Raw genomic sequence first — 23,128 nt, forward strand, 5'->3', positions numbered from 1 at the left:
TGCGTTCGAAAATTTCATGAAACATGGGATTGGAAGGTGAAATTGATAAAAATGCAGAATTTTTAGAGACAAGGAAAGTCTCTAAATCCGTTTAGCATGTTTCTCACGGCCTAACACTTCTAGTGTTTCTCGCGATGTGGGTACTTATACATCACGACGAACATAAATTATGTGGTCCAGCCCGCAAACCAGAACTTATACAAACAAGGTATAAAAGATGTTTGTCCAGTCTGCATTTTGCTGACCAAGAACAAGACGAACCTAGTTCGCATTGTCAGTTCTTAGGTAGATCCAAACAACGTATAAAAGATGTTTCAACCAAGAAAAATATTTAATGTAAGACAAATTCTTACAACAAATTTAGAATACTCTTACGACCACATTGTCTACTCCACTAAAAATTTATTTAAAATCATCTACTTTTACTACAAAGTAAAGGAAAAATCAAAATAATACTAAACAAGGTAAAATACTAAGGTTGTAGTTGGAGTAGAATTGTTGATATTACTTGTAAAGGGGATAATTATCTGTATTTTGAAATACCATGACGTTTGTTATAGCATTCATTGAGGAAAAGAAGAAAATGCAGAGTGAAGTACTGAAACAGAAAAGTAATTTGTTGGAATAGCGATTAGGCAAACATGTCTCTGAGGGTTGGGAGCTTGATCTCTCCCTTCTGAGAAAGAGGAATGGTAATGTTGCCGATGACAGGAAGGTCAATGATGAGCCAAATATCCAACTGATAATCAATGTCCCAATCTGCACCAATGTCCCTTGCCAAGCTCAGTAACACCGTGTGTGGCACCTTCACTGGCACATCCAACATTGTTGAATCCTTCGCCTTCAACGACCCTGGGTCTGGTATCGTCCCTGATGCTACCTCCCTTTTCACCACACAACACAATAACAACAAATCATATAACTATCACTCTTCTCCATTGTTGGATGCTAATTTTTCAACAATCTGCCTCCCATCTAAACGAATTAAAACACCGAAATACTAGTTTGAAAATCATAAATCCACTGTTCAAATTTAATTCAAACAAATAATAATAACAATAGATCCTGCAAAATCCAACCACCATGATCGTTGTTTCACGACTCAGAAACATGCAAGCAAAACCGATCGATTGACGCTGAGAGAAAGATACGAACCTGTCTGCACTTTTGAAGGAGTACTTGATCTCACAAATAGGAAGCGGAGTGGCATAAGGATTAGAGACGGAAACCTTGGCCAAGTACTGGACGCTCTCGCGGCTGACCTTTTGGAAATCCACGTCGGCCACCGTCGCCTCTGGCTTCGGCATGTTCGCCACTTTGTCCGCGACGTAAGTTTTAGCTTTGTCCAACAACTGCGACATTTTCAGCACTGCAAATATCACACTCACACCGATAACACCAAACGACACCTTAACACCCAAACTCGCTCGCATACTTATAAACGGCAAAACCAGACAAACGGGATGCCGACACGTGACGACTTTTGGTCGAACGTGGCCCCTTCCGTGTTCGCGGATCTGGACTTTCGGAGGCACAAGGGAATAGAATTAGATCCGAAAATCTGATGATAAAAAGATTAAGGAACTAATGCTGATTATCGCTGTCGTTTTTGTTTCCTTTGATGCCGTGTAACCGTGTAGGTTAAGTGTGCATACGATACGCGTGTTGTTAATTTTCTTGCAATTCGTTTGGATTATTTTAGAGCAAAGTTTACTTTTACATTATAAAATAAAAACTTAGAGCCTCTCTATTTTTTAAAGATACGTATGCAAATATATCTAAAAACAAAAAATAATACAAAAATACACTCGTTTTTTTTTTCAAAATTAATAGTGATTGGGTGTACTGATGATGAAACAATTCTTTTTCTCTTTATGTTTTCTTTTTTTTATTTGATTGAGCAACATATTTCGGAAAAAATAACGAATAATTGTTCTTTTGGGTAAGAGTTTGCTTAATTCTTATTCTTGAAAATTAATTTGTGTTTAAAAAATTAAACAAGATGTTTAATGAATATAAAATTTAAAATTTCTTTTCAAAAAATCAGAACATTGCTAATAAATTTTTATTTTTAACTTTCAATCCTTTGTTATTTGTAAAATTATAATTTTAGCAACTTATAACCAAATAAAATAAGACATTTTATTACTTATAAATAAAATATATTGTTTCAATATATAAATATATAGTATTAATACAATTATTTTAAAAAAATTAATAATAATATATTTAAAATACCTACTAAAAACTTATAGACTATAAGAAAAAATATCTTGTAACATCATAATTTTTCACCAAAGATGCTTCAATATTTATTCCTCATCTGATCATGTCAATAAAGTTATCATCACAAAAAGAAAGAAATATATAAACAAAACAACACAAAAGAAATGATAAGCTAATGTGCAAAAGAGTTTTCATAAATAATTAAACCATCTAAATACACATAAGGTAAGTTATCTAAAAATATACATAGTACCAAAACACTCAATAACTTGTTAAATTTCTTCACACAGCTTTCACACATTCATATACGAAATCAGGCTTTTCTAGACTTAATTTATCCGAATACACGCACTTGAGTAAGACTTGTTAAGCTATGCACTTATGGTAGTAATGCACTTCTCTACCGAGCTTCCACTCACAAAGTTAGTTCTTGTCACGATCATAAGAACCCTAGGGTCATCTTTATGACAGTACCTCTTACCACTTTCACCAATTAATCATTCTCCTCTATATGAGAATGAAGGGTTAGTAGAGTTCAAAATAGCTTCACAGGAAGGAACAATGCTTATCTCAATGCACACACTAAAGAAATGTCATCATAAAATATCCTCATGAGATTCTTAGAATTGTTGGGTCTATCAAGGAGGAGGTTCATCGGGGAGATATAAACACCAATGAGATCTAAGCCCAACCATATAAGGGAGAGACACTCGTTAATAGGTCATTCAACCCTTCAGCGGAAGCATTCCCAACCAACTACAACCACGAGTAATCTTTTCCAACTGCATCTTAACGGGACTTGCTTATCTGAATACCCTTTGCCATGGAGACTTTTGGTGTAGGGATCATTATACTCGTTTGAGCCGGTCACAAGACAAACCTTCGACTTTGATACCATTGTTGGGTCTATTAAGGATGAGGTTTACCGGGAAGACACAAACACCATATAAGGGATTAACACCACTCTCTACCCAAAACCTTAAGGCAATGGATTAATGAGTCTTTCATCTTTATATAATATTTTACTTTCTCATTTATATCTAATGTGAGACTTAGACTCACACTTGGATTCCCAATAAGAATTATGCTAAACACATACAAGGCTCATATTCATTAACAAGCTCATCAGCATCACCAAAAATTTATACATCATTATTCACATCCATATTTATCCATAAATCTATCAATCATTCTCAGATAAACATTATAAATCAACTATTATTTTAACATCACATAGTCCTACATTAAACATACCAAAAAAGGACATAAAATAATATTAGACTCTGATAATTTCGCTTAACAAAAACATCTACTCGCTCAGCTAGTAGTGCTTGAATGTCTACTTACTCAACGACCAAATAATTCACCTAAATACTAGATAGCTTGTTCAATAAAATTATCATTAAAACTTACAAACTTAATTTTTTTTTTTCAAAAGTCGTCCAACGACACTTTTCTCACCTTTCTACTGTAAAATCAATAAACTCTAACTTTTACTTCGCCCAACGATCAGCAAGTACTCTCTGATTTTGTATCTTCTTTCCAAAAATAAGTTTTTAATATTTCTTATAAAATCATTCAGTAACCAGTTAAAAAAACACACCTTTACTTTTTATTTTCCTTTTTTGGAAAATGGACTTTTCTTTGAAGTAGTTGGTGCATTATTAGTGCTTTATCCTTCCTTCCTCAGTCAATAAACTATTATTTTATTTGTGGTGAACACACATAAATCCGATCCATGTGCATGCATTCATTGGTTTGCTTTAAAGATGAAGAACCATATACCCTTGAATAGAGATGTAAAAGTGTAAAATGAATTGTTAATTAATCACTAAACATGGAATATGGAGGAATAAGCATCACCAAAAAGAAAGAAGAATGAGAAATCTGACCTCCATTATTGAAGATGATGATGAGTGTTATCACGTTCTTGAGTGGAGAGGTGAAAGTGAATCTTGTAATTGAAGGTAATACAGACTGTGATCGAATGAAATGTGGTGACTATTTGTAACGAGGGAACAACACTTTCTCTCTTTATTTTTATTTTATTATAAAGATTCCTTCTTTCCTTTTCAAGTGGACAAAATGTAACTCTTTTTGAAATTCATTTTAGGTAATACTAATTTGTCACTACTATAATTATAAAGAGTAACATTCAATAAATCATACCCATCCACTAAAAAAATCAACAACAAAAAAAGGAGAAAAATAGTTTTTATTAAAGAGGTTTATGCAAGACTTTTGAATACCCATTTGAAATTTTAGAAAAATAAAATTATGCACTAAAAAAAATCTGACTTTGTTTTTTGAAAACAATTTTTTCTTTGGCATTATCTGGGTATATATATATATAAATATATATATATATATATATGGTTTCTAAGTTGTGATAGCCTATTTAGAGCATTCATAGATATATAACCAGGGTTAGCTCTCAAGGTCTAAGCAGATAAAATTCATATTTTAGGTCTCAAAAAGAATATTAAAAAAACTTTTTTTTTACTAATTACTTTAGATTTTCAAGAAAAAAAATCTTAAAAAATAAATTTTAAGTAAAATTATAATACATTTTAATATAAATTATTTTATTAGTAAATAAAATAAAATTATTTTTAAATTTATTTTAGATCTTTAAAATTTTTATATCGTGCGAAGGAGATTATAGTTACATAGTCTATTCGTATCTCAAAACTTATTTCAAACTAATCTAATTCCATTTAAAGAGAAGGTAAGTCAGTTCATAAATTATTTCTAGCAAAACATCAAAATCAATATTCAAATCATTTATGTATATTTAGTACTCTATATATTAGTACTTAATTGATTTAACCTTGTTTCTTCCGGTTACCATCATCAATCTTGTACTTCAATATAGTTTTCCTTTCGTCAATTTTGTTGTTGGCATTTCCATCAAACCATTCATCCAATTCAAATCCTTTTCCCCAACACTATTCCATATCCATAAAATCAAGAAGGAAGATATTTTTGTTTTTTAACGTAAGTAGCATACCTTTCTTCATTAATTTCTCAAGTAAAATTTCAAGTTCATTATCGATATTTACATACTACAACAAAAAATCAAATTAGGTTTAAAGTAGACTAATGTCTAATGCAAACATAAAGCTAACGCTTTTAAAAGAAAGGCTATATATATCATTTCATTTGTTTTTATTTTTTAGTAAAATTTCAAATCAGTCACCTTATTTTTATTCCTTTCAATTTAGATTTTATTTTAAATTATTTTATGTAATTAGATTCTTTCTATTAGTACTGTGTTAACATTATTAAAGAGATGTAATGTATCAATTCATAATTTTTTTATTTTTTTTAATTATTTTTAAATTTTAAAATAATAAAAATTTGTTACGTGTCAAATTGATTTTGTGTCAATGTGGCGTATCACTTATTCGTGTAGCTTACTTTCAATTTGATTTTGTTTTTTTATTTTGTCTCAATTCAATCATAATTTGTTTTAAAATTAAATAATTGAAAGAAATTTCATTTTTATATAAATATTATGTAAATATTTTTATTAAAATTTATTTTTTTATTAAATAATTTTAACAAAATTAAATTTATTTATATTTATATTTTGCATTGAATTTTATTTAAATTTTTTTAAAGTTATTAACAAAAAGTAATGTTAATAGAAAAAGAAAATTGATTTCAACTAACAAAAATATACTGAACTTGTTTATCAATTTCATTTCATTAAAATAAAATAAATTTATCAACTTTTTCAATCCTTTTAAATCATTGTATATTTTTAAAATATTTAGAATTCAATAATTTCTATATAAATGCTTGTTAGTTTAAAAATAACAATTTAATGTAAATTTTTTAAATAAAAGTACAAAATTATTTTTAACTTTTTTTAATAAATAATGTTAAGTTATAGGTTGGTTATAAACTTTAATGAAATGTAAAATGTTAATTTTGTTAACAAATACAAATAATTAACGTAAATAGTTTTGTTAGTGTCTAATTAGATTAATGTTGGATGTTAATAAAATCCATTTAACCAACTATAGCAACCATAATTATTTAATTTTAGTATATTTATATTTATTTTTTTAATATCGGTTAAGCTGACTCTTATTAATATATATAAATTTGTGTATATTTATCACAACATATATAAACGGTAGATTATTTTTAATTTAATATTCAAAATTTAAAAATACAAAATCTTTCTACTCACAATTGTTTTCTTTTACTTTCTTTATAAAACTTCTTACACTCATATTTTTCATTCACAATGAAAAATCAATTTTCACACACACACATCTCTTTTTTTCACATTCTTATTCTCATCTCTTTCATTCATAGTTTTCTCTCACATATATTTTCTCCATTCACTTCTATCTTCTTCTTCATCTACTATAATCACTTTCTCTATTTTTTTATATTCTATTCTATTAAAAATGAAAAATTGTTGAAGAAATTATATATTTAAATTATTATCATTAACGTCAGTCAAACGATACAAATTAAATTAATATTAAAATAAATTTTAAAATACAACACTAAACTACTTTAATTTAAAAAATTAATAATAAATTAATGTCAATTTAACTAATTACTTAAAGTTAGTCTTAAAAAAGATTAAATGTTACAGGATATAAATCCGACATTTTTTATTACCTAGCATTTACTTTTACTTGTTAGCATTAACGCTGAATGATTATTTTGTTGTAGTGATTCAAAGTGACCATTTTTGTAACATCCTAAAAATACAGTATAAATTATATAATAGAATAATTATATTTAATAATAATTTAGATCAGTCTTACACTAAGAGGAGCGTACGGTTATGGCCGAACGGCCTAAAGATGAGCAGAAATTAAATCTAACGCCTTAAGTAATTCAGACCAAACGGTTTACAAAAACTTATATCGAATGATCAAACAAAAACAGAAGGAGAAGGTGATTGAACGGCCACCTTACTATAACTAGACTACTGGCCGAACGTCTTACTCTTCGGTTTTAACTTCAATCTCAACTAGGTTATCTTCCTCCAGCGTCTCTTCTAGAAGTATGTCTCCTTCTGCTCACATCCACAACGGATGATCATTGCAATGACAAAGACGGACGTACAAAACAAGACAAGACAGGAAACACAGGATAAGCTTATGTAATTTAATTCATGTATAAACATACATTTCACTCAATCAAACACACAAGATATATTTCATCATACCATATAAATCATAATACTAGACTGACTGTCCGGACTGTATGAAATCTGTGTAGCTACAGGCGTTCGTGCACTTGGGTGATGTAGTAACTGGGATGCCCTCAACAGCTGCCACCCGAGGTTAGTCCTATCTGTCCAAAGTACCCCTAAGGACTAGGACCTCCTACTATTCCCACACATGACCTACCCTCCTCTACGTGAGGACGAGTACTCACGGAACATCAGGATGAACCACCAGCTTAGCATGCTCACAGTCATACTTTACCAATTCAATAATCATCCATGAGTCGTTCCGCCCTGGAACGCTCGTTCAAATCCACAACATTCCATTCATCTCATATTTTCTTCATCTTTCATTATCAATCTTCTCAAATTCATCTTTCATTTCCAATCAGTTAAATTCCATCTTTGTTTAAGGATTCTTAAGGACACCCGATACCGAACGTTCAATCCCCACTCAAAACGAGGACGAACACTTGGAACGAGACAGAGAAGTCTCCCGTTCCAATATAGAATAAGACCGAGAGGGTTACTGTCAAGTTGAGAAAGAAACCGAGTACAACTATATGTCACAAGAACGACTAGAACGAATGGTACTTACAAAATGAGTCAGTTGAATGAACTGACTCTCGTGAGCTCAAACCAAACACCTCAAAGAACATGTCAAGTACTAAGACTCTAGGCCGGAACCAATGAATGTAGACACGTCAAGACATTTAAAGAACCATACTTAGAAGAATTCACATAAAGAAGCCTAATGTCAGTCAATGACCGAACACGGTAAAGGGAAAATTCTATTGAAGTTGGACGAACGCTATTTTCATCAAGATATAGATCATACAAGAAACGAGTACGAGCGCTTGGTATAAGACCGAGCACTACTCATTACGAGCGCTTGGTGTGAGACCGAGCACTACTAAACTTATAATAGAAAGATTGATAAATATAATAAGATACTATTGGAATAGTGTTTAATAATAACTAAAATATACAAATACATATATTTACAAAATTTAAGTTTATCACATAATACTCAGATACAACTACGCTTGGCCGAACGCTCAAGCATAGTATTACCACACGAAGACACTCGTCCTCAACTAGGGTTCTTTCCAAATGAAAGAATCCAATTTTAACCAGGGTTACTAGTATTACCGAACGGTCAATGACCGTTCAATGACGAACGTACATTATCATAGGAAAATTTCATATCCAGGACTCATTTATCTTCAACTCATTTCATAATACATAATTTCATAACTTTATAAATTCATATCATAATAAATTTTCATGCTTCATACAATCCATATCATAGTAAATATTCATATTCCATATAAACAAGCATATCAGCATTCATACTTTATATACATTCAACCACTCAGCAACATACATTCATTATCAACGAACGTACAAACGAACATACAATTAAATTAGATAAGCTTCTCTTACCTCAGAGCGTGAACGAACGTCCTAGAGACAGAAGTACGGTTCGTTCAGACTACAAATCCTTCTACTCTTAACGCTCAACAACTCTTCGAACTAAAATCAAACAACAAACCAAAATGGTTCAGAATGAGAATATGAACCCATGCAACCGGAACTTGGTTTGCATGTACCAAAGAACGAACGACTAACTAGAAAAGAACTTACCAGTTCAGAACTCGAAACTGATCGGTTCAAACTGAAGCTCTTGACGCCGGGAATGCTTCTACCGTGTCTGAACGGAAATCGGAGAAGAGAAAGGGTGAGTTTTGGTAGAGAGAAGGGAGAGCTTTTAGAGAGAAGGAGGAGAAATGAGAATTTCAGAGTTTTGGGGAAGAAGATGCATGCAGAGAGTGTGATGTAAACTTTCAAAAAACTTAGTTTTGCTTAAAACGAACGTCCACTCATCTGCTGACACCTGCATTCCACTATCTGATTTCCGACTCCCCTCCGATTGACACCTGGTGTCCGTTCAGAGGGTTTTTGGGTGCGTTTTTAATGGTTATAATAATTTTTTAATCCACAATTTTTACAAAATAACATGAAGAAAATATTTTAGTCTTTTTTTTTCCAATCCATAGTCTTTATATTACAATTTGTTTGACTAGATACATTTTTTTTATGATTAACATTTAGTATTTATAGTAAATTTATAATAAATATTTTTTACAATATTTTCATCAAACATAATATTCATTTAGTAGATATGTTATCATTCAAATTAATCTACCATATTTATATTTTTAAATTTTGTGATATATAAGTTAAATATATTTATTTTTTTCGTTTTGTTAGTTGGTAATACATGAATAAAGGAAGTAAACTTCTCTGGTTTTTATTTTTTGTTTAAAAATAAATATGATGAATTATAATAAAATAAATTAAAGAGTACGAATAGATATATTGATTTGATATTTTTGAAACAAAAACTTAAATAAGAAAAGGATGAAAATAAAATTAAAATATAAAAGTATAAATTTGCATATAGATTTGAGCATTAATACTTCCACTCAATATGTTGAGGCCCCGTCTGCTTTCTATAATTTTAATTATGTCACTAACTAAAGGTAACATAAAGGAAATGTATTTATATAATATTTAAAAGAAAAAAAAAGAGTAAAGAGTATTGTGTTATTGTCATTAAAAAATAATATATTAATTAATGAAATAATTTAATAGAAATAATATGTTTTTTAAGTAAAAAAATTGTTTTGACACGATAAGTTATATTTTCACACTAGAATGATAAGAAATTTGGTTAAAACTCTTTTGTGAAAAAATATGGTTTTGAATGCTATTTTCTACAAGGTAAATCAAACGTCAACAACATCCTTTTCACAGTCAAACTTCAGATTTTAAGAAAAATAAAAATTTCTTCCAACCTTTCATTATTTCATGCATATAGCAAACAATATTTAGATTAAATTAATACTATAATTCCTATATATAATCATAATTCATCTCATTAAAACCAATATTTGTTGTATTTTACCATTTAGAAGTACAACACTACTACTCATTAGCTAACCACAAAAGTAGCAAGTTTTTTTTTAACATAATGTGTGAAACTTTACACAATATTCTGGGTGAAGAAAAAAAATCCTTAGAAAAAACTAAAGTTGAAAAGTAAAGCTTGATATACACTGTAAAATTGACAGAAGCTTGATTACACAGACAGACACAGGTATCATGATCACATATAGACACAAAAATAAGTTCACAAACAAACCAGTAACTTATTATAACTGATAGAGAGCACATAAGTAAGTTAACTTTTACAATATAGTGCTTGATATGTACGCGAGTTTGCATGCAGCTGCAGAGAAACATTTTCACGTTACAAGCTAGCAAGAAACTGTATTTGCTTCAGCAGAGGGGTTAGAGTTTCCATCAGCTTCTCGCATGGATGGTTGTGAATTCCCTCGTACGTTGTCACCACAATGCTTGTGTCTTTTGACAGCCTTTGCACTTGTTTCTTCACATTGCACGTGTGGTGCGTGCACCGGTAGTAACTTCTTCATTATCCATTAATGCAAAATCATAACGAACAGTCATATGCATGCATGCATATATATATATATGCAACGTAAACAAAAGCCCACACGCATAAACATTTACCTTGGATATGTGCTGTTCTTCACAGATTTCTGTCCATATTTCCTCCAGCGATAACCATCATCCAAAACATCATCTGCACTTCTCGTTTGAAAAGCAAACCTCGGCACTCGTGTTGTTTTCTTCACTCTCACACCTTTCCTTTTCTCCTTGCTACCCTTTTCCTCCTCGCAAACTACCTTATTTTGAGCCATTAAAGAGGAAGAAGAAGCACGTTGAATAGTTTCCTTGGCATCACCATTAAGCAACAACAAGCTGTTCTGGGCAGAGAAAAGGTTACCCCATGAGTCAAAGTCGCATAGCCCTTGCTCTTGAGGTTCCAAAGGGTTGAACAGAAAAGGGTTGTTTCGGGGTGGTAGATCATGGCTTTCCATCAGCTCTTGATTCCACGAACTGAAGAGAAAATGAGAATGTTTTGGCGTTGAAACTTATAAAGAGGATTTGCATGCATTGAAGATAACGAAAAGTTCGTGCAAATGGTATGAACTTGAAAGGGCAGTTGAACAGAAGTAGTTGGATTTGGTTGATAATTTATAGCATTGGGTGCAAGTAGAGAACAAGCTTCTTTCATAATCCTTTTGCACTTCTCTTAGGATATTATATAATCATTCTTCCCACACTAGTTCAAAACTTCAGATAATATATACTGTTTACCTACCAATAAAACTTGCACTTATGTAATGTACAATTTGATTAAGTCAAACGTTGTAACTTTTATGCCATTAACTGATTTTATGATTTTGTTAACTATGTTTGAATAATAGTAGTCTAAATTTAAACCTAATTATGTGCAACCTATGTCTGAATTCCCACCACCTATATAATAATAAGTCTAAATTAATATTTAATATTAGCTTTCAAGAAATTGGTGTCTAAATTAACTTTTAGTTTGAAATTTTAAATTAATTTATAATCAATAATATATAGTAAGTAGTTAAAATCATAATAATTAATGTTAGAAACCATTCTAGATTTTAATTAACAAATCAATTATAACCGTAATATAAACTATTTTAAATATTAATAATTTTTAATTTATAAAATGGTATTAAATTAGTCATTAATTATTTTTATCTCTAAATTTTATTATTATTTAATGATTTTCTTGTATTGTTAATGGTTAATTAAACAAAAAATCTTAATAAGAAAAACATAAACATTGTAAAGACATGAGAAATAGAGGATTGATTTAGAATTGAGTAAGGAAAGCCAGGGGATTTCTATCAAGGGCAGCTATGTCAGGGATGCTCGTCCGAAGAAAGTGAAGATATCCAGGGAGATTCATAGGGGCGTATCAGGAATTGGCCTCTTATTAGGACTCTACCACTCCTATGGAAAGGTATTCCAAGGAAGCATCAATCAATATGCGGGAACCCGAATTCAAAAGCTATACACCTGCAAGCTTGGGTGGCTGAAGAAGAGCTGTTCTCGCAGGGAAAGATGATTTCCCCAGGGAATCCCTAAGTAAAGATGCCGAAGTCCAAGGTGTCGAAATAACACGGGATAGCAAAAAATCTTTTTAACAACCAGGTCCAGCACCTTCGGTGGATTTTAAGTAAAAAGAATATATATAACCTAGCCAGCTTATCTAATCTCCCGGACTTTATCGAGCCAGTTCGAGGTAGTTCCATCCATCCTAACTAAGCTCTTAAATTGCTAATGCCGTATGTTAAAATAATGAGACAGATTATTTTACTTAAAAATAATCTTATAATATAATTAAAATTTTATAAACACTTCTCATTATTCTAAGAACACTTCATCTCTCTACTATTCCTCAGAATTCTCTGACTTCTTTCTACTTTTTCTCTCCGCTGAGTTATCTGTTCGACGATTAGGAGGTGCCTAGGCGATCCTGGCGTTGAGAGCTTCGTTTTGGACCGATCAATTCCGTGTTCTTCAACTGGTAAGTGGTTTCCATTGTTGTTCGTTCTTCACTAAACTGTGAGCATGCAAGGTTTCTGTATTGCATGTGGTTAACAGTTCTTCCTTCCATTTTTCTAGCTCAAATTAGATTCTAAGTGTTGTTCTCTATCACCAATTGGTGAGTTGTAGGTTTCTGTTGAGTTTCCTTACAGTGCAAGGTACGGTTGGAGCATTTCTGTGAGTGGGGCTGTTTATCTCTGAGGTAAGGGAAGCTAGGTTGTGTTTCAGTTATCAGTTTGTGTTGTATGGGATAATTCCGTGTTATTGTGTTGTTTGGTTGAAAATTTAGCTGATGAATGTATGTTCTTAAAATGTTAAATTGTGGAGACTGTGGAATGATGATTATGAACTGAATTGGATGTTGTGTGCTGCTGTAATTGAATATATATTCAGGTGTGAAATCTGGTATTGTGGTGATTAAGTAAATGTGAAGTGATTTGAATGTGTTTAGTGTATTTTAGAGGAAGTGAGGTAGTGAATTTGAGTATTAGAGGTCAAGTGTTGTTAGAGGCTGCTGGGGTAGTTTAGACAGGTCATTTGTGACTTGTTTGAGTCATCAAAATGGTTAAAATCAGGTTCAAAGTGGTCAATTAGGATTTGGGTCTCTAAGTTGATGAAATTGAGGTTTTAGAGTAGGATTTGATGCATAAATACTTTAGATTGAGGTTAGGAAGGTCTAGAATCATTTAGTCAAGTCTAATTAAGTATATACAACGGATTAGGAGTGTTAGAAGTTGGCAAAGTTGAGTAGAATTGGTAAAGAGGGGTTGAGTTGCATAATTCTGCAGAATTTTGTTCTGCAAATTATGCAGACTTGTTGTGCGAATGGATTCGCATAGCGAGTCACCTTGGCGAGGTGCTCTCTGCCAAGGCACTCGCATAGCGATGGGTGCGTTGTGCGAGTGAAGTGAGAGGGTTGCTCTTTGTTTGTCAATCTGCATAGCGAATCAAATCGCTATGCGACTAGTTGGGGTCTGGAACCATTATTCATTTTATTCGAACAACGAGTGGGTCTCGCTCTGCGAGTGTTTAGGAAGTCAGAGTCTCTGCTTGAGGTTCTCGCATAGCGAGTTAGGACGCTATGCGAGGGGTTGGGGTCTGTTACATTTCACAGTTTATTCACATAGCGAGTTTAGTCGCTATGCGAGTGGTTATGAGGAGTTGGTCTCTGTCTAAGTATTTTCGCAAGGAGAGTTAGGTCGTTGTACGAGAAGCTTATGGTTTCGCTATGCGAAGGTGTGCGCTATGCGAGTGGTTCAGTTCTATTTCAATTTTTCTTGTGATCTTAAGTTGTTTTAAATGAAACATTGAGTGGTATGAAGTAAGTTGAAGTTGTATCATGTAATATCAGTGGTTATTGATGTATGTTGTATTTAAAAGTGTAAAGTTCAAGTATGGTTAATGAACGTAATTCCATGATCCTCAAGAAGAGGAGACATGGTGGTGCCCTATGTTGTGATTCAAAGTAAAATTTCTAGTTGAGATTCAAGTAAGTTTAGAATGGATGCAGGAGCTTAGTCTTGGGGGTTATCCTGAAACTCCAATGGTCTTTCATTCTCAAGTAGAGAGGATCGATCCATGTCGTGAGGAGTAGCAGGAGGTCCTAGTCTTGGGTGCTTCCAGTATGGCCCAAGGTGATTGATAACGGACTAACCTCGTGAGTGTGGTAGGGTGAAACCCATTGGCAACGACTTTGCAAAGCAGTAGAAGCCACCACGAGTGCACGACCCGCCATAACTCGACAATCATTCTAAGTCCGGACAGTCAAAGTCAGTGTGGTGTTATGTGTGAATGGTTTAAGTGATGTGAATGAATAATATGCTTGTATGAAGTTAACTAATTCGATGTATGATTAATCTTTGTTTAAACTAGCTTACCCCTGGTGTGCTTGTATTTTGTATGTTCTGTTGTTCTTTTCTACAATGACCATCCTTTGGATGTAAGCAGCGGAAGAAGAGGTCTCTCTGGAGCAAGCATTGGATGGAGGTGATGCTGCTGAGTAGTTGATTTAGTTCAGTAGAGTCTTGTGTATAGTTTTGATTAGTCTTCAGTCTGTATATAAAGTTTTAAATTTATAGTTGTTTTTGGATGACTGTAAAGATATCACTTTATACTTTAGATGGATAACTGTACTATTTTATCATGCATGTAATTTCTCTTTAATATAGTCTATACTATATATTTTGGATGTTACAAACATTATTAGTAAACCGGATAATGTATTAATCTGTGGAAATTTTCAGTAATTATATATTTCTCCATTAAATGTTTTTAAATTACATTTCTCCTCATTTTTATTTTCAAAATTCTTTAGTAGAGATTAATTAAAATGTATCTCTTAAATAATGAAATGTCTCTCTTTTACAACTACATCACCAATAACTAATTTTAAACACTCCAATATTAATTATTGCTGTTTTAGAATGGAGAATGAAGTTTTAAATATCTCTATTATCCTTTTTAGAACTTCATCTAAAATCTTTGTTTTGTCCTATATAAAGTGACGAAATTGATAACAAATATTCAAAACAAACAATTAATTGCGTGAAGAGGGAGACATAAATTTATACTAAAAGACTCATCTGTACTAAAATGATTTCAAATACATAATATAGTTATATTTCCAAAAGGATAAATTATGCTTTAAAATAAGAGGAAAGGAAATTTTTTGTTTCGCATTTTGGGTAGGAAAAGGAAGATAAAAAAGCTATGAACCCAGTTGTTGAGATAGCTTGCTATAATGAGCAAAAAGGAATAGCTTGTGAAAGCTTAAAGTTCATGGTTAGATAGCTGAAATTCCTAAGTTCTCTTAAGTAACCTAATATAACAAAGGCACGCATTTCTCAATATAATAATAATAATAATAGTAATAATAATAAATTTCCCAATATGATAATAGCAGATGTAACTCCAGAAGCTACTTTGACACGGATTTGTGGAGAACTGTGCCTGTGAGGGATATCAAACATGCACTTTATTGAATTTCTAATATATTTGTACCTTTATTTGACATTCTATAACTGTAGATACATTGTACAGCTTGAAAGTAAATTCTGTGACAATACATTGCTGATTCAAAATTACAATTAGTCTCCTCATACCACAGCAAAACATGTCAGAAGCCTACTCTGATAAAAACAAACTCTTTCTGCCATACTAAATCTGGCAAATTACAAGGAATGAACAACATCATCTCTATTTCATAGATTTAGTCATTCTCCAGTCAAATCACAGTATCATCTCAATGGCAGCAGGCAGAACACTAATCTTTTTTGGAAGGAACCCCAAATGCTCCCCATCAGATTGAATATAAATACCACCCTTGCCTGATATGTCCTCCACCTCAATAGAAAGTACACTGCAATATAAAAAACACTCTGGGATTAGTACCACCACAATGATCCAATCCTAAGCTTCCATGAGCAGAAAAATGTAGCACATTAGGTTAATTGTCAAAGTTCGCCACAAAATCCCGTTGCTCGGTACTTAGTTTAGAATAAACTTAAATGAATTAGCTGTGAAGTCTTATAGAGGTAGTTAAAGAATTAGCCGTTGAAGTCTTAAGGATAGTTAATGTATTCATCGTTGAAGTCTTATGAATAGTTAATGTATTAGTTGTTTATAACTGTTTTTGCCTGTTTTGATTACAACATTTGTTGGAATTTAAGAGTATTAGAGACAGTTTTCATATTCATGAAGAGTTACAATATTCATGAAGAGTTACAACCATTCATGAAAAGTTACAATCAAAAAATGTAACTAATCAGAATCTGGTATCTCTTGGATTTGAAAGATGTCTGATCAACATCTATATAAAGGGATCTTGTGCTCTACTGAAATTAATTCGCTCATTCTCTTAACACACAAATCAATTCCTGAGAATCATATTCTTGTTTAATGTTAATACTAAGAGTGTGTATCATCGTTGTATTTCTTCTTTGTATCTCAAAAGCAGATTTCGTGGTCCCCTTCACTCTTATAAGGGACGGAATATTGCTTTTAGGAAAGTGTGTATTCACGCCTAGAAAATTATATCAAGTCTACATTGTTGTTCATCTTGTTTCCCTAAGTTATTGGAAAATTGTTCCAACAGTCTAAAAGCAATATTTTCTCTAAGATGACAACAATTCGTGAGATGTCTGCAAACTTTCACAAATTAGACAAGTTTGAAGGCGTTGGTTTCCGACGATGGCAAAAGAAGATGCATTTCCTTCTCTCGGCTCTAAACGTGGCATATGTTCTAAGTTCTCCCCAACCCAAAGAAAGCGAAAACGAGACATTGGAGGAACAACGAAAAAGGAACAAATGGGAGAATGATGATTATGTTTGTCGTGGTCACATTCTGAACGGTATGTCTGATCCTTTATTTGACATATATCAATATGTGGATTCTGCAAAAGAACTTTGGGATCAACTTGAAAGCAAATACATTTCTGAAGATGCATCAAGCAAGAAATTCCTGGATATGGGAGAAGCAGATGTTATACTGGGTATAAAGATTAAGAGAGAAAATGAGAAATTAATTTTGTCTCAATCTCATTACATTGAGAAAGTACTCAAGAAATTTAACAATTATGAATGCTCTTTTGCTTCAACCCCTATGGATCCTAGTTTAAAGATATTACCTAATGGTAGTAAAGCAGTTTCACAACTGGAATATGCAAGGGTAATAGGATGTTTAATGTATGCAATGACAAGTACAAGGCCAGATATTGCTTTTGCAGTAAGCAAATTGAGTAGATATACTAGTAACCCTAGTATATCACATTGGCAAGCAGTACGTCGAGTACTTAAGTATTTAAAGAAAACTATTAATTATGGATTAACATATAGTGGTTATCCTTCAGTTTTGGAAGGATATTCTGATGCAAGTTGGATTACAAATACAGAAGATCACTCTTCAACTAGTGGTTGGATTTTCTTCCTTGGGGGAGGTGCAATTTCTTGGTCGTCCAAGAAACAAACTTGCATTACAGATTCCACTATGGCTTCAGAGTTTATAGCTCTAGCCTCGGCAGGAAAGGAAGCCGAATGGTTGAGGAATCTCATGTTCGAAATACCATTGTTACCAAAACCAATATCACCAATAGAAATACATTGTGACAATGCTGCAACATTGGCAAAGGCTTATAGTCAAGTATACAATGACAAATCAAGACATATTGGTGTGAGACATAGTTATGTCCAAGGACTCATCAAAGATGGAGTTATTACAGTAGATTTCGTACAAACAAAGTTAAATTTAGCTGATGGATTTACTAAGGCATTGGCTAAAGATTCCATTTTCAGAATGACAATTGGAATAGGAATGGAGCCCACAATTAATCACAAGTAAGGGAATCTTAACTTAACGCTTAATATGACATTGAGTCTTAAGTTCAATAAGATTAAATCTCTTATTTGATGATTGAAAGCACAAATAATTATTTCAAGAGTGCTTTAGATCTGTGATGCTTAGGAGGTTGAGTAATTCTTAATTGATTTTTTGAATTTATGTTTTGTCATAGAAACATGTTTACCTAAGAAATCAACCTATGTAAGTGCGAAGTTTGGCCGCTTCAAGAAGTCAAGAGGGCATGACTTTGTTGCACTTATGAATAGATATGGACGCATGGCCCTATTGTGTCAAGTATAACAAGAATATGTAATTTATCTTATATGTAGAGTATCTTCAAGATTTCATTATGTATTATGTTGGTTCAATCGTTTCGACACCAATAAAATTCGAATTTCTGGAATGTGTGTTCTACTAAGTGAAAGTTCAAGTCTATGTACACTTTCATTTGTGTAAGATTGCAATTATTAAATTGATGTTTTTGTTAAGTAATTATACAATACTCTCAAATGGTGGAGGATTGTTGGAATTTAAGAGTATTAGAGACAGTTTTCAGATTCATGAAGAGTTACAATATTCAAGAAGAGTTACAACCATTCATGAAAAGTTACAATCAAGAAATGTAACTAATCAGAATCTGGTATCTCTTGGATTTGAAAGATGCCTGATCAACATCTATATAAAGGGATCTTGTGCTCTACTGAAATTTAATTCGCTCATTCTCTTAACACACAAATCAATTCCTGATAATCATATTCTTGTTTAATGTTAATACTAAGAGTGTCTATCATCGTTGTATTTCTTCTTTGTATCTCAAAAGCGGATTTCGTGGTCCCCTTCACTCTTATAAGGGACGAAATATTGCTTTTAGGAAAGTGTGTATTCACGCCTAGAAGATTATATCAAGTCTACATTGTTATTCATCTTGTTTCCCTAAGTTATTGGAAAATTGTTCCAACAACATTAAAAAAAATCTGAATCTATAAATTGTATTGTTGATTGCATGAACGAAACAACACAGAAAGTGAATAAGTTTATTAAGTTTATTCACAAGAGAGATTTGTTGTCTACAGCCTTCAGTGCAGTTAAGGCACATCCATACACAAAGTTATATCAAACTAAAACAATGATACACAGTAATAAATCCAAGACAATTTTGTCTGAATTGCAGCAAATTTAAAACTTAAATCCAAGACTAATTCACGACATATTTCTAATGGCAGTTGTGCAATCCATATAGCCTAACCTCACTAGACCGTGTAATCAAATTGCATTAGTCATCAAAGTTTATTAATTGATATTTAACATCAATAGTTAGAAAGAAGCAACGAAAGGTAACATTAAGAATGGTAGATTGACTTGTTGGAAAAGATTATACCTTCTATCAGATACATTTTTAACCGAGAGATGTGTCCCACTGTATAGCCTATGTAATTTCAACACAAAATCATACCACTTGAAGTTCTGAAGAATCACAACCTGTAGAATTAATTGAAAAAAAATGTACTTTAGAAAAAAAAAAAGTTGGCCAGGATATAGGATGAGGCTTAGCCAGTAGATTATTCAAAATAGATGATAGATTTCATCTATGGCATTTGAAAGAATTGTATTTCACCTCTAAATTTCTACTGAACGGATCAGCATTTGGTGTAATTTTCATGCCTCCACCAAAGTATTTTGCATTTCCAATGCAAAGGGCTGTCACTTCAGAACATGTCTCCCACGGACCATCATTGAACTGCACTTTTCATGTTTTAGAACTTGGTGACACTTCTGGTGCACAACATAGACCATGAAAAAACTAAAATTATCAGGACCTCAAACTAACACTGACCCTGATTCTGAGATCCTGGTTCTGATGCCCAATGAAGGCTTGCAAGGCACCAATGATGTAGCACAGGTTGCCAAATCTCTTGTACCTAGAAGCATAAAAACCCGCCTTTGCACTCCTATAAAATTTGGTCAGGAATGATTTAGATATGATCCATATACATTACACTAATTCTGAAATTTCTCATTTAGCCTTACAAGTGAACGTCAGCAACATTTATGAAGTAGTGATGATCGCAATCCTCCCCGGTGATAACACCTACATCTATACTTGATCTCAACCCTAAAGAAAACCTAAATTACAATGTAGTAAGAGAAAACTAAAAGCACATCTGGACACGTAAGATTTGATGAGGCCATTATAAACATACTTCAGTTATCACACAGCTACAATAGAATAGTAAAGCAATTAGAAATTAAGAAAAAGAAAAAAACCTCTAGCAACACGTTCAATAGCCTCATGGGGATCATTTTTCCTGGAAAAGACTCAAAGATGTTTCCGTTCACTTCAATTATAACAAGCGTCATTTAAATAAGATACACAAAGACAATGAAGATAAAAGCAAAAACTAACCACTCAAATGTTCTTGCGAAATCAGAACCAGTTCCCAAGGGGATGAGCTGTATAAAGCCATAACAGGGTATATTTTTTTATAAGTATTTCATCCAGGATGTATTACAGATGACAGAATCTAAGATGTCAGGCATTGAATAAAAACTGAGAGTATTGCAATGGTGGCAGGTACTCACACCAAGAGCAGTTGAACGTGAACGCGTAGAGTCTTTCACTTGACTAACAACAGGTTTTCCAGCCCAGAAAAATCCATTAACAACCTGCTTTAATTGAGGTGCATTAGGAGAATAATTAAGAAAGAATGTTGAGATTCATCAACAAGTTTACTTGTATCATCAAATACATGTACTTTATAGCCAGGAAAATGCTGGCAACAAACTCCCCGATACACTCTTTAAAACACTCCTGTTAGTATTAATTAAAAGTAATCTTAGTCACTGTAAAATATCAATCCTAATTTATAGGTCCTACTCCCAGTTCACTGAACCTAGCATGAGTTTCAACCAATAAAGAAATGTGTTGAAAAATTATACTGCGAGCATTTTATCTTTATAACAGGCATTAAAGGGTTTTGTTGAACCTTTTCTGATAAGGTAGAGGCTTCTCAAGAAATTCCCTGGGGAACTTTATGTACAATAATCCATCAAATAATATCACCACTTCCAACAATAAATATTTTTTTGAAAAACCAAGCAGTGTTCACCTCATGAAGGGTTCCGTCACCTCCAACAGCAATGACAGCATCAGCCCCCTCCCTTATAGCCTACATAATGGACAAACAATTCAACATGATGTTGGGAGCAATTGAGACAAAACCAACTCATCACAAACACTTCAAACTAACCTCTCTCGTTATGTCAATAGCATGACAAGGACCTGATGTTATGGATTCACATATCTACCCAAAAACAAATAAACATAATGAATTTGCAAATAAACACAACACTCAAAGCAAATAAATTTGCACAGTTCATTCCAAAAAGAAGGAAAACACTCGCAACAAATCAGCAACAAGGCTCGCTCACATTGCAATCTTTACCGAGGCGAGACCGGAGATACGGAACTAGCTTCCTCCATTCTTTACCCGTCCTCCCATTAGCACCTGCAACCCAAGTTTCCAGTGCTAAAATTTAGAAAAATTCATAAGTAAACACTACTTCACATAAGCACTCACATCACCAGTTAACATGTGTAAGGCTATACAAATCCTGCATCTCTAAAGTTTTTGTTTTTTTCCTTTTTAGAACAAAAGGTTGATTTAGTTTTACAATCACAGCTATCCTTTACAGAAAGTAATCATGTTTGGACCAGAGCCGAATACAGATACATTATGTCCCAAACTTAAATTCGACATCAGTAAACCAACTGTTAATGAGTTCAAATTGCGGTCCAAATTTTCCTAAAAAATTAATCTTTATCCCCAAAAAATAAGGGTTATTAGGCTTTTCTAGCTAACGGAACATTTTCATAATGGGTCACCGAATTCAAACACCGAACCATTAAATTTAGCTCAAAGAGAAGAAAAATGTAATATTTTTATGGTTTTTCAACAGACCTAGAGGATTGACGATGAAAACAATGTCCCTTTGACGAGAAGAAGTGGAAGAACCAATGTGGTCAGGTGCCATCCGTTGAAGCTCTGATCTGAAAGCCACGGAGTGAGCAACGTATATTCCACTTCCCAATGCCATCATGATGACGTTGGTGATAACTATTGCACGCAATCTTTTGCCGAATTTGGAAAAACCGAAAAGAAGAACGAAGAAGAAAGGAATTTTGATTCTATCCGCAGAAGACGTTGTCACTCATCTTGAAACTACTCGTCGTTTTCATCGCTCTGAGTTTGTTAAATGCCTTTTCTCTCTTCAACAGTTGTTCAATACTTCAATGCCAATCCCCACCGAAACTGCAATAAATTGTGTCTTCTGTGCTAATCCTTTAGTTAGCGCGCTCTTCTGATGTTTATATGGATAGAAGAAGAGAGATGAGAAAATTCTCACACTACAAACAAAAAAGTCAATAATTTTGTAGAAAACATATTATATATCCCTTCAAAAGTTATCTCTTATATTATTTTTTTAAGAATTTACATGACCTTAAAATACTGAATAAAGTAGAAATTATTCTAAAAATAATCATTATGTATTAGGTCGTTGACTATATTTTAATTTAAGTAATATTTAAAATCATAGAAAGAAAATTTAGACTATGTTCGTGATGGTTTTAAGTTGTCAGATTCAAAATTCTTAAAAAGAACAGTTAGTTTTAATAATTAGTTTTTAGCTTTTACTTCAGGTATTTTTAGTTTTGAAAAATAAGTTTTCTACTAATTAGTTTCAAGTAAATTGCTTTAAAATTCGTTTAAAAGTATGATTGTATGATCCTGAGAGTCTTCTTAACAATAGTCATAGTATTACTAGTGGTTGTTGAAGTATAGGTAGTT

General features: G+C 32.5%; 3 protein-coding genes across 4 annotated transcripts; all 3 read right to left on the reverse strand.

The window, feature by feature from the left end:
- Positions 1 to 486: 486 nt before the first annotated feature.
- LOC108328368 (desiccation protectant protein Lea14 homolog) lies at positions 487 to 4,214 on the reverse strand. Its single transcript, XM_017562227.2, has 3 exons — positions 4,119 to 4,214; positions 1,156 to 1,517; positions 487 to 884 (listed from the first exon to the last, which is right to left on the reverse strand). The coding sequence occupies exons 1-3, from the start codon at positions 4,122 to 4,124 to the stop codon at positions 632 to 634; spliced, it is 621 nt and encodes a 206-aa protein (XP_017417716.1). The 5' UTR covers positions 4,125 to 4,214; the 3' UTR covers positions 487 to 631.
- A 6,289-nt stretch (positions 4,215 to 10,503) lies between these two features.
- Positions 10,504 to 11,457, reverse strand: LOC108328782 (probable WRKY transcription factor 43). Of its 2 annotated transcripts, XM_052873106.1 has the most exons (3): positions 11,301 to 11,457; positions 11,024 to 11,195; positions 10,504 to 10,920 (listed from the first exon to the last, which is right to left on the reverse strand). In XM_052873106.1, the coding sequence occupies exons 1-3, from the start codon at positions 11,392 to 11,394 to the stop codon at positions 10,743 to 10,745; spliced, it is 444 nt and encodes a 147-aa protein (XP_052729066.1). In that variant the 5' UTR covers positions 11,395 to 11,457; the 3' UTR covers positions 10,504 to 10,742. The 2 variants fall into 2 exon arrangements, with proteins under 2 accessions (XP_052729066.1, XP_017418158.1); XM_017562669.2 differs by having other exon boundaries at positions 11,024 to 11,457.
- A 4,529-nt stretch (positions 11,458 to 15,986) lies between these two features.
- Positions 15,987 to 22,693, reverse strand: LOC108329757 (sphingoid long-chain bases kinase 2, mitochondrial). The gene is made up of 12 exons (XM_017564119.2): positions 22,241 to 22,693; positions 21,711 to 21,787; positions 21,530 to 21,583; positions 21,389 to 21,448; positions 20,862 to 20,945; positions 20,686 to 20,732; positions 20,547 to 20,587; positions 20,310 to 20,394; positions 20,116 to 20,230; positions 19,897 to 20,019; positions 19,660 to 19,760; positions 15,987 to 16,304 (listed from the first exon to the last, which is right to left on the reverse strand). The coding sequence occupies exons 1-12, from the start codon at positions 22,377 to 22,379 to the stop codon at positions 16,175 to 16,177; spliced, it is 1,056 nt and encodes a 351-aa protein (XP_017419608.1). The 5' UTR covers positions 22,380 to 22,693; the 3' UTR covers positions 15,987 to 16,174.
- Positions 22,694 to 23,128: the final 435 nt, after the last annotated feature.

The sequence above is a fragment of the Vigna angularis genome, chromosome 2 (assembly GCF_016808095.1).
Source record: "Vigna angularis cultivar LongXiaoDou No.4 chromosome 2, ASM1680809v1, whole genome shotgun sequence".
Taxonomy (NCBI): Eukaryota; Viridiplantae; Streptophyta; class Magnoliopsida; order Fabales; family Fabaceae; genus Vigna; species Vigna angularis.

Coding starts and splice junctions, on each gene's coding strand:
- LOC108328782 (XM_017562669.2), bottom strand. CDS start 11,394: ATGGAAAGCCATGATCTACCACCCCGAAACAACCCTTTTCTGTTCAAC. Junction 10,921..11,023: donor AAGAACAGCACATATCCAAG/GTAAATGTTTAT, acceptor TGGATAATGAAG/AAGTTACTACCGGTGCACGC.
- LOC108328368 (XM_017562227.2), bottom strand. Junction 885..1,155: donor TCCTTCAAAAGTGCAGACAG/GTTCGTATCTTT, acceptor TGTGGTGAAAAG/GGAGGTAGCATCAGGGACGA.
- LOC108329757 (XM_017564119.2), bottom strand. CDS start 22,379: ATGATGGCATTGGGAAGTGGAATATACGTTGCTCACTCCGTGGCTTTC. Junction 19,761..19,896: donor CGTTCAGTAGAAATTTAGAG/GTGAAATACAAT, acceptor TTAATTCTACAG/GTTGTGATTCTTCAGAACTT. Junction 16,305..19,659: donor AAAAATGTATCTGATAGAAG/GTATAATCTTTT, acceptor TTTATATTGCAG/TGTACTTTCTATTGAGGTGG.